At 43.5% G+C, this 18658-nt stretch overlaps 1 protein-coding gene across 6 annotated transcripts in view; it reads left to right on the top strand.

Moving 5' to 3' along the window:
• WDR37 (WD repeat domain 37) overlaps positions 1-18658 on the top strand; it is an 80825-nt gene that overhangs the window by 23861 nt on the left and 38306 nt on the right. For all 6 annotated transcript variants that reach the window (XM_035306769.3, XM_035306766.3, XM_035306770.3 and 3 more), the window contains exons 4-9: positions 241-336; positions 694-758; positions 4637-4772; positions 6295-6366; positions 15388-15432; positions 17308-17384. In XM_035306769.3, the coding sequence (XP_035162660.1) occupies positions 241-336; positions 694-758; positions 4637-4772; positions 6295-6366; positions 15388-15432; positions 17308-17384 (491 nt within the window). The remainder of the gene's footprint in view (positions 1-240; positions 337-693; positions 759-4636; positions 4773-6294; positions 6367-15387; positions 15433-17307; positions 17385-18658) is intronic.

Here is an 18658-nt window from a genome sequence, read left to right as displayed (position 1 = left end):
TGAAACCCTGATAGCAGTGTCTTCCACAGTGTAGCAAATGTATATAAGCTTTTATTTTTGGAATGGTATCTCGAATGATTTCTTTAGTTTTTTGAGAACTCTGTGAATTGTGATTTTGCTTATTAGAATATGATTTATGTCTTTATATAACACTAACATTTTTTTCTTTGTGCAAGTTTTGGAAGTGATGAGTACATAAAAACATACTTTACATTTTTGAAAACTTTTTTTTATTACCAGTACGTAGAGAAATAGACACTTTAAACGAACGTTTAGCTGCTGAAGGACAAGCGATTGATGGAGCAGAGCTGAGCAAGGGCCAACTCAAAACAAAAGGTAAGGTGAATTCCCATGAAGGTTTTGTCCTGCAGATTATCTATGCAGGAAATGTGGAATTTAGTGAAGGACGCTGGCTGGTTTGTATTTTGCTGTTGGCAAACGTTGAGCTATCTAATTCAGGTGTGGGTCTGGGAGAATGTAATTCAGGTGTGGGTCTAGGAGAATCTAATTCAGGTGTGGGTCTGGGAGAATAAGGAGCTCAGTTCTTGTTCCTGCCCTGCCATGACTTGTGTTGCTAGGGCCAGATGAGCCCTCTGGGCCCCCTTTCTTCCTGTGTGAGACACAAGACCCATCTGTGAGGCTGAGGTCTTTGGTTGTGTGATTGTGTTTGATTGTCACTCTCTGTCCCTGCAGCCAGTCACAGCACCAGCCAGCTCTCCCAGAAACTGAAGACCACTTACAAGGCTTCCACCAGCAAGGTACGCAGGCCCTGGCTCTTGAGCCATCATGTGGTGGTTAAGGTGTGCAGATGTGTGCTTCAAGTTGCACATTTTCCAATTAGAAGGGCACAGTAGAAAAAGTTAAATGGTTTTCAGGAAAATTTTGTTTGTAAAAGGAATGTATTGGCCGGGCATGCTGGCTCACACCTGTAATCCCACCACTTTGGGAGGCCGAGGCAGGCAGATTGCTTGAGGTCAGGAGTTTGTGAGACTAGCTCGGCCAACATGGTAAAACCTCGTCTTTACTAAAAATACAAAAAATAGCCAGGTGTGGTGGTGGGTGCCTGTAATCCCAGCTCCTCGAGAGGCTGAGGCATGAGAATTGCTTAAGCCTGGGAGGTGGTGGTTGCAGTGAGGAGAGTGCATCACTGCACTCTAGTCTGGGCAACAGAGTGAGACTCTGCCTCGGAAAAAAAAAAAAATGTCAATATGCAGACCCTTATATAGTAGCTTACCCTAGTGCCCAGTGGAATTTATCTATGATGTATTAATAATATATTGTCTGTAGAGGGAATATATTCTATTGTTAATTGGCTTAATATAAAGGCTTTGAATTTGGAGGAAGCTAATAAATAGGTATAAATTAGTGGAAATTATGTTCTGAGCTAAAGTTATATTTAGTTCATTATGTTCTTTTCCTCAGTTTTCTAAGTGTGATCAGGAGGTGAAGGTCTGTCTCTGAGGTGAATAGGGACATTCATGGCATTTTGTATTTTCGTAAAGTGTCTTGTGTTGACCTTCTGAAAGTGGCAAGGGTTTGTTTGGGAATTCATTTGTCTGTGGTGGAGTACTACTATCAAGTGATATTTGGAGGTGATTTTGTATGTGTCTGTATTTTGGTGTATTTCAAGGATATAAAAGATAAATTGATTACCTAACCTTAGTGAATGCACATTCCTTTTGCTAAGCTTGAGGGAAAATGTTGAAATTTTCAGTGAGTCTGCTATGATGGTGTTTACTAGTTCTTGTTAGGTTTTTATTTTTCCGATTTGTTTCCTTGAGTTTAAAGTTATTTAGCATGACATCTGTAGTAAGATTAACTTCAGTTAATAAATTCAGTCCTTCTGCTATTTCTCCTCATTTGATAGCCTTTGGTAATTCTTTGTTATTCAGAAGAAAATCTCCAATTGCTGTTATTTTCTACTGTACTTTCCTTTGATAACATCTAGAATGTAAGTTGCTCATTTGTTTGATTTTTTTTTTTTGGCCACGTGATACATAGCTTACACTTACAATTTTGAACTTTTTAATAAATTAACTTGAAGCATTTTCTTCATAATGAAGTGTGTGTGAAATTATGTTCTTCCTCATTAAGTTCTTGTTACATTATCTTGGATTATTTTGCTTTTTGTGGTGTGTACAGTTGTATGTATACAGTGTATTGTCTTGGAGTTCCAAAACTTTCTGATTATTTCTGAAGTAGAGGAAGAAATGATTATATAAATTTGTCCTTTACCATGAGCAGTAAAAAATAAGATTTGGACAAGGGTAAGGATATGTATAGTAATGTATTGCTTTAAAAAATATATTAGAGATATTTAAAGCCCTGTCATTTTAGGTACTAGAAATTAATCTGAATTTATAAGAAGCATATTACTAATGATCTTTAAAGCTTTTGCACAATGTCTGTACCCACTGTAAAAAAATAACCATGAAAATACAAGACATCCGAAGATTGAAGAAATTATTTGGTAACAGAATATATTCTGATTTTTACTACAGTGTGGATTCTTGGTGCCAAGGCTAAGCATGAATGCAACAAGAGAAAGGCCACAGTCTAGATTTATTACTTTCCCTCCTTCCGACTCAGGGCCATGAAAAGCAAGTAGCGTGTTTGGTGGGATAGTGGGAACACAGAAGTGTGTTACATAAACACAGAAGAGGTTTTTCCCCTTCCTGGTGGCTTAATGACATTTCTGATGCCTACATGGGAGGGAAGTGAGGCAGTCTAACCTGCAGCCCACTGCAGCCCACTTTAAAGAAACTTGTAAAAATCAGAAGGGGTTTTTCCACAAAGAAACGTACTTAGATTTACAAAAATATTGGCAAACATTTTCACAGCATTGCTTTAGATTGTGGCTCAGTTAAAATGATCTGGGACGATGGGTGTAAGCATCAGTTTGCTGCTTCATTCTGCTGCCATTCTGTTATAAACATTCTCTCTAAGTAATTCAGTCTGTTTTGTTGGGCCTCTTTGTAATGATGTCAAAGAGTTAAAGTAATAGATGGTCAAAATGCAGTGGACATTTTGGAAGCAACACACATGAGAAAATACTTGAAAATGGCACGTTATCTCCTGTACAGCTCCACCAGAAGCACAGTCGGAGCCTTAGGGAAGGAGCCACTCTGTTCTCACCCTGCAAAGGGAGCAGGTGAAGAATGGAACACTAGTGTTTGTTTCTTATGATACTGTTATTTATGTTAGAAATGGTGGGAGACTTGGAAAATGAAATTTACTGTAGCTTATTATGGTTGGAGGTTGTGTGTGTTCTTTAGTTTCACTCCCTTCTAAAATGTTACACTGTTACTTAACATCTGAATGGCACATTTCCCATGTTTTGGAGGCAGATTTCGCTGGATTAAATGGGATATTAGCATTCAGAAAGGGAAGAGGATAATAATGGGTTTGAGGTTGAACAAGTGCTTTTATAATTCCTGTGACCAATTCCAGTGGAAGTTCTTTCTGTTACTGGTGAAAATGTTGGTGTCTTCCTCAGTCTTTCTGTCACTGTATCGGGGGAGAATAACTTGAGTGTGCATACCTGAGCTGATATGACAGTCGATTGTGCTTTCATGTACTTACAGAAGAATGAATCGAGATCTGGTTTTTCAGGGATTTGCCAAATCTGTGTTTAAAACAAGTTGTGTAATGCCACTGATTTTTTTCACTTAATTTTTTTGCTTTATTATTCTGAAAAGTCTACATTATTCTGATTTACTTAAAAGCTGGACAGCTGTTTTCTTACCTAAGAAAAATGTAAAAAGCAAACTCTGCAGAAATTGTTGTGTTAAATTAGTTTCTTCCTCACTCACTTCATATTTTTCCTGATATGAGAACATGAGTACTGTCTGCTGCGTGTGTCGTCATTCAAGACGATGCCTTTCTGTGGTCCGTGCTGTTTTTGCGTTGTTTCCTGCTGGGCCGAACATGTCTGAAAGGCAAGAGGCCCATGGCGGTGCTGCCCTGCACCCTTGTGGTCGGTGCCTGCCCTGAGCAAGCACCCAGTGGGCAGCCTCGGATGAACTGGCACACCCGTTAGGGTCGCCTTTAGATTCCTCCCCACCACAGACTTTTTTATACTTGATGATATGTGGTTGGTGCAAATTACCCAAAAACAGCAAAATGTGAACGTGTTTAGCTATCACTGTCATTAGCTAAAGTTAAGGGTTTGGGGTGTCCTTCCTTTTTCGTGTCTGGGTGGCTAGCTAGCTATTTGGTTTTTTAAAGAATTTGGAAATTGTGTCTGATAGTTTGGGTTTGGGGAAGAGTGACTTGGAATACTGAAATCTGGCCTTCTGCAGTAAGACCTTCCATGCCCGGCTGTGAGACTGAGGTGGAGGAGCCTTCACAAGTCATCACAGGGGCTCCATGCGTTCTCTGTGTTACGAGCTGAAGCTGCCACCCTTCCCACACAGGGCGCTTCAGCTCATGCTCGTGTCTGTGATACAAGCTGAACCTGCCACCCTTCCCACACGGGGCGCTTCAGCTCACACGTGTGCTGTGTTCCTTTAGTGCTTTACCTGTCCTGGTCAGAGATTTATGCATTTTTCAAGACATCCTTTTGGTTTTATCTTTCTTGACTTAGAAAAATTCACTTCAGTAAATTGTTTCACAAGACTCCCCATCACGGTTTCAGATTGTCTCCAGCTTTAAGACCACGACGTCGCGGGCTGCCTGCCAGCTTGTGAAGGAGTACATTGGTCACCGGGATGGCATTTGGGATGTCAGTGTGGCCAGGACACAGCCAGTGGTGCTTGGGACTGCATCAGCTGGTGAGTTGCACACGGTCCTGGGCAGCCTGTGGAAGCATAGCTGTGCCCGATCCCTGAGTGACGGACATTCACTTGTCTGAGACAGAGATGCAGAAGTGTCATGGAGGAGTGAGTGGAACCAGTGCATTAGCCCTTGGTGATGCTTAGTGCTGTGGCCAGCAGTCCTACATTTTGTGGTCCTGTGGGTGGGTGCGCAGCTGCTCCCTGCATTCTGTGGTCCCGTGGGTGGGTGTCCAGCTGCTCCCTGAATTCCATAGCCCTGTGGGTGGGTGTCCAGCCGCACCCAGCATTCTGTGGGCCCATGGGTGGGTATCAAACCACACAGCATTCTGTGGTCCCGTAGGTGGGTGTCCAGCTGTAGCCAGCATTCTGTGGTCCCATAGGTTGGTGTCCAGCTGCTCCCTGCATTCCATGGTCCTGTGGACGGGTGTTAAGCTGCATCCTGCATTCCGTGGTACCATGATGGGTGTTCAGCTGCATCCTGCATTCCGTGGTCCCAGGGATAGGTGGGCAACTGCTCCCTGCCTTTTCCAGGTCCCCGTGGGTAGGGTATTGCAACTCACAACAACAAAATATCTGAGGAAAGAAATACTTGTTTGGGATGGATTTAACTTAAATGTGTTGAGGAATTGGTATTCCAGTTATTCTTTTTCTCCTTATCCATAGCCAAGTATGCTTCTGATTTGTAGATATGTTTGACTTTCTTCCCATAAGTGGAGTAGCTGAGGGACAGTGCTGTGATACTCACTGAAAGTGAATACCTACCTGGGTACGTAGCCAGCGGTGGAGTCTGATGGCCTCCCCCAGACAGGGTTTGCCCACAGACTCACAGGGGCAGAGTGTGGAAAGTGACCCTTTGTTTTCTCTAAAAAAAGGTATTTTGTGAAAGCTGTCTAAGGTAGCATAATACCCTTCAGATAAAAATTGCTCAAATTAAAAATGGTGCTCATTGTAAATGCTGTCCCAGCTTGTGAGACATTAATCACTCACTGGATTCTGCTTTTTAGAGGCAGAAGTGAATGTGATAAACCACTTGAACAGTGAGGAAAGTTCTTGCTTCTCTTTGAAACTGTTAAGTCTACTTAAAAAAATAATGGCTGTAAGAGAAATGTCCAAACAAAAACTTATCTCAACAGTTGTAACTGGATTTGGATGCTGTTTGAATATGAAGCTGGAAGATGTTCGGCAACATTTTAATACTTTAAAGAAATCATGAAACCATGATGTGAATGATCCCTGTTTGTAAGCTTCCAGCACGATGCAGCCAACCTCGTAGTAAAGGAGGAAACGGAGTCTCTGGTTGTCTGTCAGCCACCGTCATGGCCTCAGACAGGTCACAGCTTCTCCCATCTGGGAAGTGTTTTCTTTGATCAGTTGGTGTGCAGAATAATAGAATCAAAGGTGCAAGAGATATCAGTGGTAGTGTAACTTCCCATTGTTAGAGTATTTGTCTTATTCTTTCATTAAAAAAACTATAAACTGATGGCAGATAAGTTCTGACTTGTTCATTTCGATCTTGCAGACCACACGGCTTTGCTGTGGAGCATAGAAATGGGGAAGTGCCTTGTCAAGTACGCAGGCCACGTGGGCTCAGGTAAGCGCTGCCTGAGGGGCGTGCTGTCTCCAGAGGCCATCGCCTCCTCCGGTGTTTCTAAAATTGTGCATGATAAAGTCAGCTGTGTAAGTCAGTAGTGAGTTTTACTGTTTGGGTTGTTAGGGGACAGTCTGGACTATTCAGAGACTGGGATAAACTCTGTGTCTTGAGCTTGTACGGGCTCGATAACAGGGAAAAGCTTAACTCCTATACAATGCACATATCGTATCAGTCTGCATTTTATTTCATGTTGTATATAAACCATATGTAGGAAATTTTGTAACTGAAATGTGTACATTATCACAAAATATATATCAGTTTTAGAGATTTACTTGTGTTGTATGATAGTTCAGATGTACTCAGGCTGAATAAGGGATCCTCCATGAATGTGCCTGCCTGCCTGTAGTTAATGCTGTCCACCGTAGCTCTTTTCTGCCTTTTCACTTAGAGCTGTGTGTGTACCAGTTTCCTGACCAGATTTTGTTTCTGTTTCCTCTCGCACGTGCTATGTGGTTCCTCCCCCTGCAGTGCTTCTCACCTGCTCACTCACCCTTCCTTATGCCCTCCATGCTGCCAGGCTGAAAGGTGGAATCGCCTGTGTGCACAGAGGGACAGGTGTGGTTGGGGCCTGTGGCTCTGAGTGCCTGTCTCGTCCCCAGGGGCCCTGATGAGCTGCAGACCCCTGCCCGCCCTCCCCTTTCCAGGACCCCTCTCCTCACATCCCCTTTCCCAGGACCCTTTCTCCTTTGGCCATTCTTCTTGTCATCATGTCTTCTTCTTCTTGCTCTGACTTTTCCCCTTAGTGTGTAGACAGGATGGTGCCTTCCTGTGTTAGACGCCCTCCCCTATGCTGATTTCTCACCTGCCTTCCCCTGGCATCCCACACACTGGCTGGGGTGCCACAGTGCCATCTGCAGTTTCCAGTGCCTGGCATGTGTGTGATCGGTGCTCAAATGCAGAGCAAAACATTGGTATGGGAACGAGCACTGTATTCTGTTTCCTCATTCGAATTTCCTCTTTAAAAAACATTAAAAAATTCAATATATGTGCATAGGCTAAAAAATTGAAAAGTGTTACACATCCTGCATAAATCATTGGCAGTTGCCTGCCTCATTCTTCCTTATTCTCACCTTTCAAAAGGCAATGACTATTTTAAGTATTCTGCTTTTTCTTCCCCTTTTCTACATAAGAATATATTTTATTATGTCATAAATTTTGAGTTTTAGACAAAAAAGTGACTTATTAAGGGAGATGGATGGAGATCTGACCTTACCATCCCAAAGAGATACATCAGGATTTTTTTTTTTTTTGAGATAGGGTCTTACTCTGTCACCCATGTTGGAGTGCATTGGTATAATCATGGCTCACTGCAGCCTCAACCTCTTAGGCTTCAAGTTAGCTTCCCATCTCAGCCTCTTGATTAGCTGGAACTACTGGTGCATGCCACCATACCTGGCTAATTTTTTTGCACCTTTTCTTTTTTTGAGACAGTCTTGCTCCATCACTCAGGCTGGACTACAGTGGTATGATCCTGTAACCTCCGTCTCCCAGGTTCAAGTGATTCTTGTCTCACAGCCTCCTCAGTAGCTGAGATTGCAGATGTGGGCCACCATGCCCTGCTAAGTTTTTTGTGTTTTAATAGAGATGGGGTTTCACCACGTTGCCAAGGCTGGTCTCAAATTCTCAAATTCCTGAGCTCAGGCAATCTGACCACCTTGGCCTCCTCCAAAATGCTGAGATTATAGGCATGAGCCATTGTACCAGGCCTACGTCATTTTTATTGAGATGTACAAATTTTAGGAATTATGACTACCCCTACTCGTGTATTGAGCCTGAATTTTCTCCCCAGTTTTGTTTTTTCAGGAGTTGGTAGTTGCCATATTTTTCCCTTTTGCCTACTTTTCTGTATATGTCCCTAATGATCCTTAAACTCAGCTGTATTCGTTAAGTTTTTCTCAGTGTGATCAGACTCCTCAGATGAGTCTTTGTTCTTTGTGCTGTTCTCATTCCCTTGCTGGGGTCCCCCACTCTTGGGGCTGGGTTGATGTCTGAGTTCTTCAAAGCTATTGCCCTTCGAATTTCCCTTATAGCATCCAGGAATTTCTCTCAACATCTCTTCTCTGTCACAGCCTTTCTTTATGGAACCCGAATCTTTTTTCTTCGTGGAGGTTCATATTTTAGTAGCTTTCTAACAAAGGTATCTTAGAGGTAAAACCTTTGAGACTTTAAGTGTTTGCAAAACAGATTTCATCTTTATACTTCATTGGTAATTTGGCTGAGTATTTTCTTCTACATAGGAAATAATTTTCATTAAAAAAATTTGAAGATATTATGTTGGGCTATTTTTATAACTTCTAGGATTGATAGTAAGTCTGACGCAATTTTGAATCTGATCACATGTAGGTGATCTGATGTTTCTGTCTAAAAGTGTCTTGGGATTTCTATTTGGGTTTGGCTTGTGGACTTTTAAAAAAAATATGCTGGACATTCAGTGGGACTTCCAGTCTAGAAGTGTATGTTCTGAGAAATATTCATGTATTTTAGAATTCATGTTAATAGGATGTTGGACCTGCTAGATTGTTCCTTCATCTTCTTTCATTTTCTACCTTATTTTTGTTTATTTCTAGGAGATTTCCCAAATGTTATCCATCAGCCTTTTGTTGAAAAAGAGATTCTTTTCACGATGATTTTAATTTCCTATGGTTCTTTGTTCTCTGAAGGTTCCTTTTTACCATAACATTCCGCGAAGTCTTCTCTTTTAGTTAGCCCATTGGAGAGTGAACCTGTCTTCTTGGGGACACCGGGGTGCCTCCTGGGATTCCTGCTGCTGCTTACTCAAGTCTCAATGCATTCTCCTCGCTCAAATGCCTGACCCCTGCCTTGGGTACCTGGAACCTTTCATTTTCTTTTATTTTCTGAACTTTTTAATACAGTGTGACATACACACTGGAAAGTATACAAATCATAAGTGGGCAGTGTGAATTTTTACCAAAAGTGTAAAACCACCTTCAAGATTAAGGTGTTGACTGTGAGATAATTCCAGATTGCTGTGTTGTTGCATTGTTGTGTAGCCCTGTATTATAGGCATACTGTACACACAAACACAGGAGATGTTGCTGGTTTGGTTCCAGAAAGGCAAGTTTTGCAGCAAAGTGAGTCGCATGAATTTTCTGGTTTCCCAGTACAAGTGTGTATAAAAGTTATGTTGGCATTGTGCTGGAGTCTATTAGGTGTGTAATAGCATCATGTCTAAAACACCAGTGTACAGTGGCACCACCCCGCTGCCATGCAGTTGAAATTTGTGCATCACTTTTGACTCTTCAAAGACTAAATGACTGAGAGCCCCCTGTTAACTGTAAGCCTTACCAAAATCATCAACAACTAACACATTTTACACGTTCTATGTTTTACATACTTACCATAAAGGGTGACATTTTTATAATAAAGTAAGCTGGAGAAAGTGATATGTTATTTAGAAAATTGTAAGGAAGAGAAAATGTATAATATATTATGTGTTAAGTGGAATAAGTTCTTCATTCTCTTTGTCTTCACACTGAGTTTGGGTTGATGAGGAGGAGGAAGAGGAAGAGTTAGTCTTGCTGTCTCGGGAGTGGTAGCGATGGAAGAACATCCAAAAATAAGTGGGCCCATGTTGTTTAAACCCATGTTGCTCAAGGGTCCAGTGTACCTACCTTAATTTAAAAAATTATTGCTTAAAAATGCTAATGATCATCAGAGTCTTCAGTGAGTCATAATCTTCTTCCTGGTGAAGGGTCTTGCCTTGATGTTGATGGCTGCTGACTGATCAGGGTGGCAGCTGCTGAAGGTTGGGTTGTCTGTGGCAGTTTCTTAAAATTAGACAGCAATGAAGTCTGCTGCATTAACTGAGTCTTTCACAAAAGATTTCTTTATCACATGTGATACTATTTAATAGCATTTATGCAGTTTCAAAATTGGAGTCAGTCCTCTCAAACTTTGCTGCTGCCGTATCAGTTAAGTTTATGCAATATTCTAAACTATTTTTTGTCATTTCAACAGTGTTCACAACATCTTCAGCAGGAGTAGATTCTACTTCAAGAGATCACTTGCTTTGCTCATTCTTAAGAAGCAACTCCTCATCGATTCAAGTTTGATCTGAGATTGCAGTAGTTCAGTCCCATCTTCAGGCTCCACTTCTAATTCTAGTTCCCTTGCTATTTCTACCACGTCAGCAGTTACTTTCTCCGCTGAAGTGTTGCAGCTCTCAAAGTTATCCATGAGGGTTGGAGTCAGCTTCTTCCAAACTCTTGTTAATGATATATTCATCCTTCTGCCATGAATCACAATTCTTCTTACTGGCATTTAGAAAGATGAATCGTTGCTGGAAGGTTTTTAGTTGAGTTTGCCCAGATCCATCAGAGGAATCACTGTCTATGGCACCTATGGCCTTTTGAAGTGTGTTTCTTAAATAATAAGACTTGAAAGTCAAAATAACTCCTTGATCTGTGGGCTGCAGAATAAATGTTGTGTCAGCAGGCATGAAATCAACATTCATCTTGCACATGTCCAACAGAGTTCATGGGTGATAAGGTGCATTGTCAATGAGCAGTAATATTTTGAAAGTTGTAGGTCTCAATGGTAGGCTTAAAATATTCAGTCAACAAGGCTGTAATCAGATGTGCTGTCATCCGTGCCTTATTGTTCCATTTATAGGCAGAGGAGTTGTAGCATAATCCTAAGGGTTCTAGGGTTTTTAGAATGGCAAGTGAGCATTGACTTCCATTAAAAGTCACCAGCTGCATTAGCCCTTAACAAGAGTCAGACTGTGCCTTGAAGTTTTGAAGACATTGATGTCTCCTCTCTACCTATGGAAGTACTAGACGGCATATTCTTCCAATATAAGGCTGTTTGTTTGCATTCAAAACCCATTGTTTAGAGTAGCCATCTTCACTAATGTTCTCAGCTGGATCTTCTGGAGAACTTGCTGCAGCTTCTCCATCAGCACTTGCTGCTTCACCTTGTACTTTTATTTTGTGGAGATGGCTTCTTAAACCTCATAAACAACTGTTTGCCAACTTCTGGCTTCTCTTCTGAAGCTCCCTCACCTCTCTCAGCCCTCACAGAATTGAAGAGAGTCAGGACCTTGCTATGCATTAGGCTTTGGCTAAACGGAGTGTTGTGGCTGGTTTAATTACTCCAGACCACTCAAGCCTCCTGTGCATCAACATGAAGGCTGTTTTGCATTCTTAATGTTTGTGTGTTCACTGGAATAGCACTTTTACTTTTCTTCAAGAACTTTCCCTTTGCATTCAGAACTTCGCTGTTTGGTGCAAGTTCTGACCCAGCTTTCAGCCTGTCTCAGCTTTTGACTTGTCTTCCTCACTAAGCGTAATCATTTCTAGCTTTGGATTGAAAGGGAGCCATGTGCAACCCTTCCTTTCATTGGAATACATCGAGGCCATTATAGGGTTATTAGTTGGCCTAATTTTAGTATTGTTTTGTCTCAGGGAGTAGAGAGGCCTGAGCAGAGGAGAGATGAGAGAAAGGCTGGTTGTTGGAGCAGTCAGAACCCCCACAGCATATATAGAGTAAGTTTGTAGTCTTATGTGGGTGTGGTTGTACCTCCCCCAAAAATGACAGTGGTAGCATCAGAGATTGCAGGTCACTCTTAACAGGTATTATGTTAATGAAAAAGGCCAAGGTCAAGGTGCTGGCAAAAAGAAACTAAAAAAAAAAAAAAAAAAGTTTGAAATGCTTTAAGAAGGGAACAGAGACATGAAGTGAACATGTGCTGTTGGAAAAAATGGTGGGAATTAGGTGTTTGACGCAGGCTTGTCACAAACCCTCAATTTGTAAAAAATCCAATACCTAAAAAGCACAATAAAGTGAAGGATAATAAAAGGGTGTATGCCTGCATCCACACACACGCACACATAGACGCAGAGTCATCTCTTCACTAGAGAGGATTTAATTTTTCCTTGGCCAGCAGATAGAGTGGACAGCAAGCCTTGATTCACTGAAGAGTTGGGGGTTGGTGGCTTTTAGGCTTTTGGGGCACTGCTGTTCCTCTGGCTTCTTTCCCTTGTTCTAAGGGAGTTGTCCTTCAAGGGGGTATCCTCACAGGCCCCAGCTTTAGTTTCATTTGCCAGTACTCTCCGCTTTAACTCTTAGAGGCTTTTTGCTTGGTGTCTGGCCTCATGCCCAATTTAGGTGCTGTCAGTGCCTGGGGGCATGCGAGCGCTCTCTTGCTCCTTCCTGGCTGCCTCAGGCCCTGTCCTTGCCCCTCACTTCTAAACTGCACCCTTGCTCCTGCCCATCTTTGTGCCTTGAGGGAGTGCGTCAGGTCGTGGGGCTTCCAGTGCTTCTCTCTGGGGCCTCTGGGCCTGGGTGCCTCGGGGGCTCCATGATGATGTCAAGCCTTTTGTCTATTTTTTGCTGTTTATCCACAGCTTTTATAATTAATCCCAGTAAGGGGGTTTGACTGAATCTGATAGAGGCTGCCTTGTCCCAGCAAGAAGTCATCTCTGCCTGTTCTTGAGCCCAGCGTTTTTGTTGGCTTTCTGTTCTTCACGCAGGTTAATTTAACCTTCCCATGTCCACCCACCCACCATCACCATCTGCTTTTCTGGCTTCCGGTATTTGGTGTCTGTCTCTTCGTTCATCGTCTCTTTCGTTCTTTGTAGGTCTGTGCCTGTTTCTTCTAGGACGCCTCCTGCATTTAGAGAGGTGTTGGAGAGTGGAGAAGATGCCTGTGTTTCTGGCAACGCTATTGTGTTGCGTGTCTCTCCTCTTCCTCCTGAGGACTTGTGTTTGCGTTTTCCCACTAGGGGATGTTTTGATCTCTAAGTTGATCTAGCTGAAGGGAGTGGTGAGGCTGGTGGAAATTTAATTGGTACAACTCTAAAAGGAGGTGGTCTGACCACAGATCACACTCTGCCTCTTTCCTCTTGGGTCCTCTCAGCAAAATACCCAATGACAGATTCCCCCGCCTGGCCTCCAGAAGGTGAAATGTGTGAGGGTCCCAGTATCGCTGTGTCTGCACCTCTCAGAGGCAGAGGTGATGCTGGTGGCAGAGGTGGTTGTCCCCTTTGTTCTTCTCTCTTTAGATTTCAGCTTAAATTTTATGACAGTTAAATGTGCATGTGGTGGAAAAAGCCATATTACCTCTGACACTTGTTGAAGGGTAGCTGTGGCTGGTATCCCTGTTTCTGCTCCCCTTGTGGCCACTGTGGATTGGGTCAGGTGCCTGTGGGTTCTGCTGCTGCGCCTTTAAATCATGGCTCGCGGTGTTGCCCTGACCAGGCTGTCTGTTGCCGTCCACTGTGGAAGGTGACCAGGGGTGATCGAGCTCTCTCAAGGCCCTCATTGTACCAGGTGTGGTTTCCATCCTCATTCTATCATGATTCTGTGCAGATTTTGGTAAGATATGTGGCCAGTGTTCACATCATTATGCTTGCGTGAGTAGTGCTACAAAGAAGCTTCACGTGCCTGCCTTCCACTGCCTTCTTGGCCACAGTTGGCCCGGTGTCTTCCAGCCACACCTCACAGTGGCCCAGCTTCATTTGTGATTAGCTGAAGGTTGGAATAGACATAATAAAGTGAAAATTGATCGCTGATCTTACCAAAATTTCTCTTTGAAGTTGGAAGCATTAATACTATTTGTTAGTGGTTATAGTGATGATTTGGTTTTAGCTCTATTGAGTACTTAGGTTTATTACTTTTAAGTGTATACAGTTGCTACCAGCTTTTCCCACAGTTATCTCTATTTTAATATTAATAATGAGACTATCTTCTAGCATTTTTCATCTTGTTCCTTAGAAAAATATAATTCTAATGGTATAGCTAACATTTTGTTAAGAGATAACGTATTCAGATTTGGTAAAATTTCCAATATGTTCTGTGTTAGGGACATGCATTTTCTTTGCAAGGGGTGGAAATAAGGGTTGGTATCCCCAGAGTGACACAAGTCAGCTCATTGGTCTGCTGACTGGTGCTGACTGAGGGTAGCTCACCCTATCCCAAGCCCTGTTGTTTGCTTCGGAAGATTCCAGGTGGGCAGGGCGGGCTCCGGATTGGGTCAGGCCTGTGGAGCCGGGCTCTGTGTTCAGTGCTGGTGTTTGTGCGCATGCTTGGTGTCTTGCTGACTGCATGCCAAGCTGTCCCATCTACAGTCAGGACAGAAGCAAGGGGGAAGGTGAAGTACCAGGGTCTCATGCTCCTTTTATAAGAAAATGATAGCTTCCTCAGAAGACTTCTGGCTGGGCGTGGTGGCATGCACCTAGAATCCCAACACTTTGAGAGGCTGAGGCTGAGGCCGGCAGGAGTTTGAAACCAGCTTGGGCAACATGGCAAGACCCTGCCTCTACTGAAAATACAAAACAAACAAACAAAAAACCAAACAGCCAGGCGTGGTGGTATCTTCTTGTAGTCCCAGCTACTTGGGAGGCTAAGGTGGGAGGATCACTTGAGTCTGGAAGGTCAAAGCTGCAGAAAGCCGAGGTGGTGCCACTGCACTCCAGCCTAGGCAACCGGAGTCAGGAGGACATCATAACTGGTGTAACCCAGTCCTCATTCATCCCCTGAGGCCGGCAGAGGTGATACTCTCTGGGATCCTGGGGTCTGTACTAGTCACAGAACAGATTGGGGTCCTTAGGCTGGGAAGGAAGGTGGGGTGGGGTTGGGGCTTATAAACTGTGTCTGCCACACTATAATTTGCCTTCACCTGTTATATATATATATTTTTAAATCCTGATTTATTTTAAGATAAAAATGACATCCCTGTCTATAAAAGGAAAGAGATCATTAATATCCTTTTCCTGGGTCCTATACTGTAGCAATTTGGGGGTTCATACCTTAGCTGTTGTTTATTGTGGCTCTGTTCTAATTCTCACATTTATTTATAGTTTAATTGAGTATGGGATCTAATATTGAACTCTCATAGTTCTTTTAATGTTGACTTTGAAATACATGCTATAGCAAATAAATGTTGATAACATGTTTTTGTCACTTTAAACCTGTTTTTATCATATTTTTATTTTGCAGTAAATTCTATAAAATTTCATCCCTCAGAGCAGTTGGCTCTCACTGGTATGTTGATTTTTTTCTTTATTGAACAAAATGATAGATGGTCTTAAAACAGCTATAAATATTCCTTTCTTATCAGTAGCAGAATAATCCATGGTGTTTATGAAAGTTAATCTTTAGTCATCATTTTATGAATTAAATGAGAAGTGGACCCGGGGAAGTACATTGAGCAGTGCTTTCTGGAGACAGTGGTGGATAGCAGTTAGAGTGATGGTGAGATGAAGATGATTCACAGTCGTCCCGAAATCTTCTGTGCAGCGTGTTTGTGGTTTACCTGTGGCTCCTGTAGTGTTCCCTTATCTTCTATGCATCTGATACGGAGAAAGGAGAAAGGTAGCACAGAGACACGGCAAGTTGTGAATCAGCATTTTTACTTCTTTCTGGATAATTTACCTACACTATGATAGCTTGGATAGAGTAGATGTAAAAACATGCCTTCCTTGGTTGCTTTTGGAGGGTAGCTTTACAGTCCTGAGGGCTTTTCCTGTGAGACTTTTAGACCCCCACAGTTGCCTGTGGTAGTCCAGGGACATTGGCGATCGTCTCGAAGGCTGTGTGTGGGCTTTCTGTAGACCGGAGGTCCCTACGCTTTTTCTGTAAAGGAATAGTGAGTGAATATTTTCATCTCTGTGGGACATTCAGGCTCTGTCTCCGGTTCTCCTGTTGTAGCATAAAAGCAGTGGACTGTGCACTGATGAGCGGACATGGCTGTGTCCGACAACTTTATTCACAAAAATGTGTGGCTGCCTGGGTTTTGCCTATGGGCCAGATTGTGCTGACTAGGGATAGAACACCAAGGTTGAGATGACTGGCTGCTTTGTGCAGGTGAAGTTGTGTAAGAAGGAGCCCCAGTGACAAGTACAGTGATACAGTGAGTCACGCGGTTTGGTCAGAGTTTTTATGTCAGAGAGAAATGTGGGAGGGTTAGACTGAGAGTCATTTTGAGCAGTCCAGACCACATAGCTAATTTTCACCTTAATACGTGTGTGAAGACTAAAGCAAGCAAGGAGTTCGAATCTTCTGAAGTTGGTGGTTTAGACTGGGGCAGTTAGACGTGTCCAGATTCAAACTAAAGGGCTGGGAAAGAGGGTGGAACCAGACACATCCAGGAACTGACGAAGACTTGGAAGCATGTGGTGATGGGCATAGAGAGAGGAGGATTAGACTGGATTGGGCATGATGTTGATGTGAGGAGCAAGTCAGGGCAGCACCTTTATTTATAAAACATGTGCTGCTTCAGCTCAGAGCAGCTCCTTTAGGGAAGTTTGGTGCAGTGAAGAGAAGGTGGAAGCCAGCCTGCCCCTGTGTTGGGGAGACGTGGCCGTTCTGGTGTCAGAGACATGTTCTGTGCCTGCAGTGCTGTCCTTTGTCTTTCCAGTCCTCAGTCAAAGCATTTCCTCGCAAACTTGCTGCTGAAAACAGAGCAGGATGGAGCCGCACAGGTGAGGAGTGCTGATAGGTGCCACCCATTGAGAGGTTGTCTCAGTGTTGAATGGATGGAGATGAGTGTCGCTTTCCCCTGCATCTCAGAGTTGATCACAGCTCTGGTTCTGGTATAATAGGGTTTCTTAGGTTAAACAGACAGAGAGTAAAGTCTACTATTGGTCCATTTTCTCTGAACCTCCAGGGCTTTCTATGCTAAAATGAAAAGTGAAGTAGTTTTGTAAGTTATCATTATCTCATCAATTTTGCACATATATTCTGTTCTCAGTAGCATTGTGCAGTCTCAGAAAAGAGTTATTTAAGTGAAAAGTACATTTCACTAAATGGTCACTAAGCCCGAAAGGTCTGACTGCTGCCGCTCAGCCAGTGTGCAGTGAAGAGCACGTTTTACCATGGTCTGTGCCTTGGGTAATTTTCCCCGATTTCTCTCTTCAGCTTCTGGAGATCAGACTGCTCATATCTGGAGATACGCGGTGCAGCTGCCAACACCCCAGCCTGTCGCTGACACTAGTGTAAGCACCTTTCCTTACCTGCGAGCGCGTAGGATGCTGATGTCTGCGAATCTGAGATCCGTTTATAATATCTGCCATGGGCTGAATGTTTGTGTCCCCCCAGATTCAGTGTTGAAGCCTTCACCCCATTGTGGTTGACTTTGGAGATGGGCCTCCAAGGAGGTAGTTGAGGTTCAGTGAGGTTGTGTGGGGTCCACTGGGATTAGTGTCCTCCCATGAGGAGACAATGGAGAGCTCGCCTGTGTTCTCAGTCTCTGTCACTGTCTGTGTCACGTACGGGCAGAGCCAGAGGGCGGCCGTCTGTACGCCGTAAGGAGAGACCACATCAGAACCTGAATTGGCAGGAACCTTGATCTTGGACTTCCAGCCTCTGGAACTGTGAGAAAATACATTCCTGTTTTTTATAAGGCACCCAGTCTGGTATTTTGTTATGACAGCCAGAGCAAACTAAGACAGGTTTTAGTACGGCAAAGTAGGGGGGCTGCTTAAGAAATGCCTAAAAATGAGGACGTGGCTTTGGAATCGGGAATGGGTAGATGCCGCAGGAGTTCTCAGGTACCTGCTGGAGAAAGCCTGGTTGGCTGTGAAGGGTTTGTTGGTAGAAATATGGACATTAATGATGTCTCTGGTGAAGGCTCAGAGAAGAAAGGGGAGAGCTGGAGGGAAAGCTTCTAGTGTCCTGGAGAACTCAGGTATCAAAGTGGATGTTGAAGGCCCTTGTGGTGAGGCCTCAGAGGAGGCGAGGGACAGGTTATGGGAACCAGAGGAAAGTGATCCTCGTTACAAAATGGCAGAGGACTTGACTGAGCTGAGGTCTCGTGAGTGAAATGTTACAGGTGCAGCCTGGCTTCTCTCCTCGCATATAATAAAGTGTGAAAGGATGGAGACACGCCGAAGGAGTTGTTAAGGGAAAGGGGACGAGAACTTGTGACATTAGGGACATTCCCAGCCTATGCCTATTACAAAAAAAATGAGAAAGCCAGTTCCAAAGAGAACATGCAGGGTTTGTCTGAACAGCCAGTTGTCAGGGAGGTGAGTGTGGGTGGGAGCCACAGCTTTAAGTACCCACCACAGCAGGAACCAGGAGTGGAGATGGGATTACATCCAGAGACCCTGCCAGCTCCAACCAGAGGGGACACGGTGGGACATGGGATTACACCCAGAGACCCTGCCAGCTCCAACGAGAGGGGACACGGTGGGACATGGGATTACACCCAGAGACCCTGCCAGCTCCAATGAGAGGGGACACGGTGGGACATGGGATTACACCCAGA

Source organism: Callithrix jacchus, chromosome 7 (genome assembly GCF_049354715.1).
Source record: "Callithrix jacchus isolate 240 chromosome 7, calJac240_pri, whole genome shotgun sequence".
NCBI lineage: Eukaryota > Metazoa > Chordata > Mammalia > Primates > Cebidae > Callithrix > Callithrix jacchus.
This window is presented reverse-complemented; position numbering and strand designations above follow the sequence as displayed.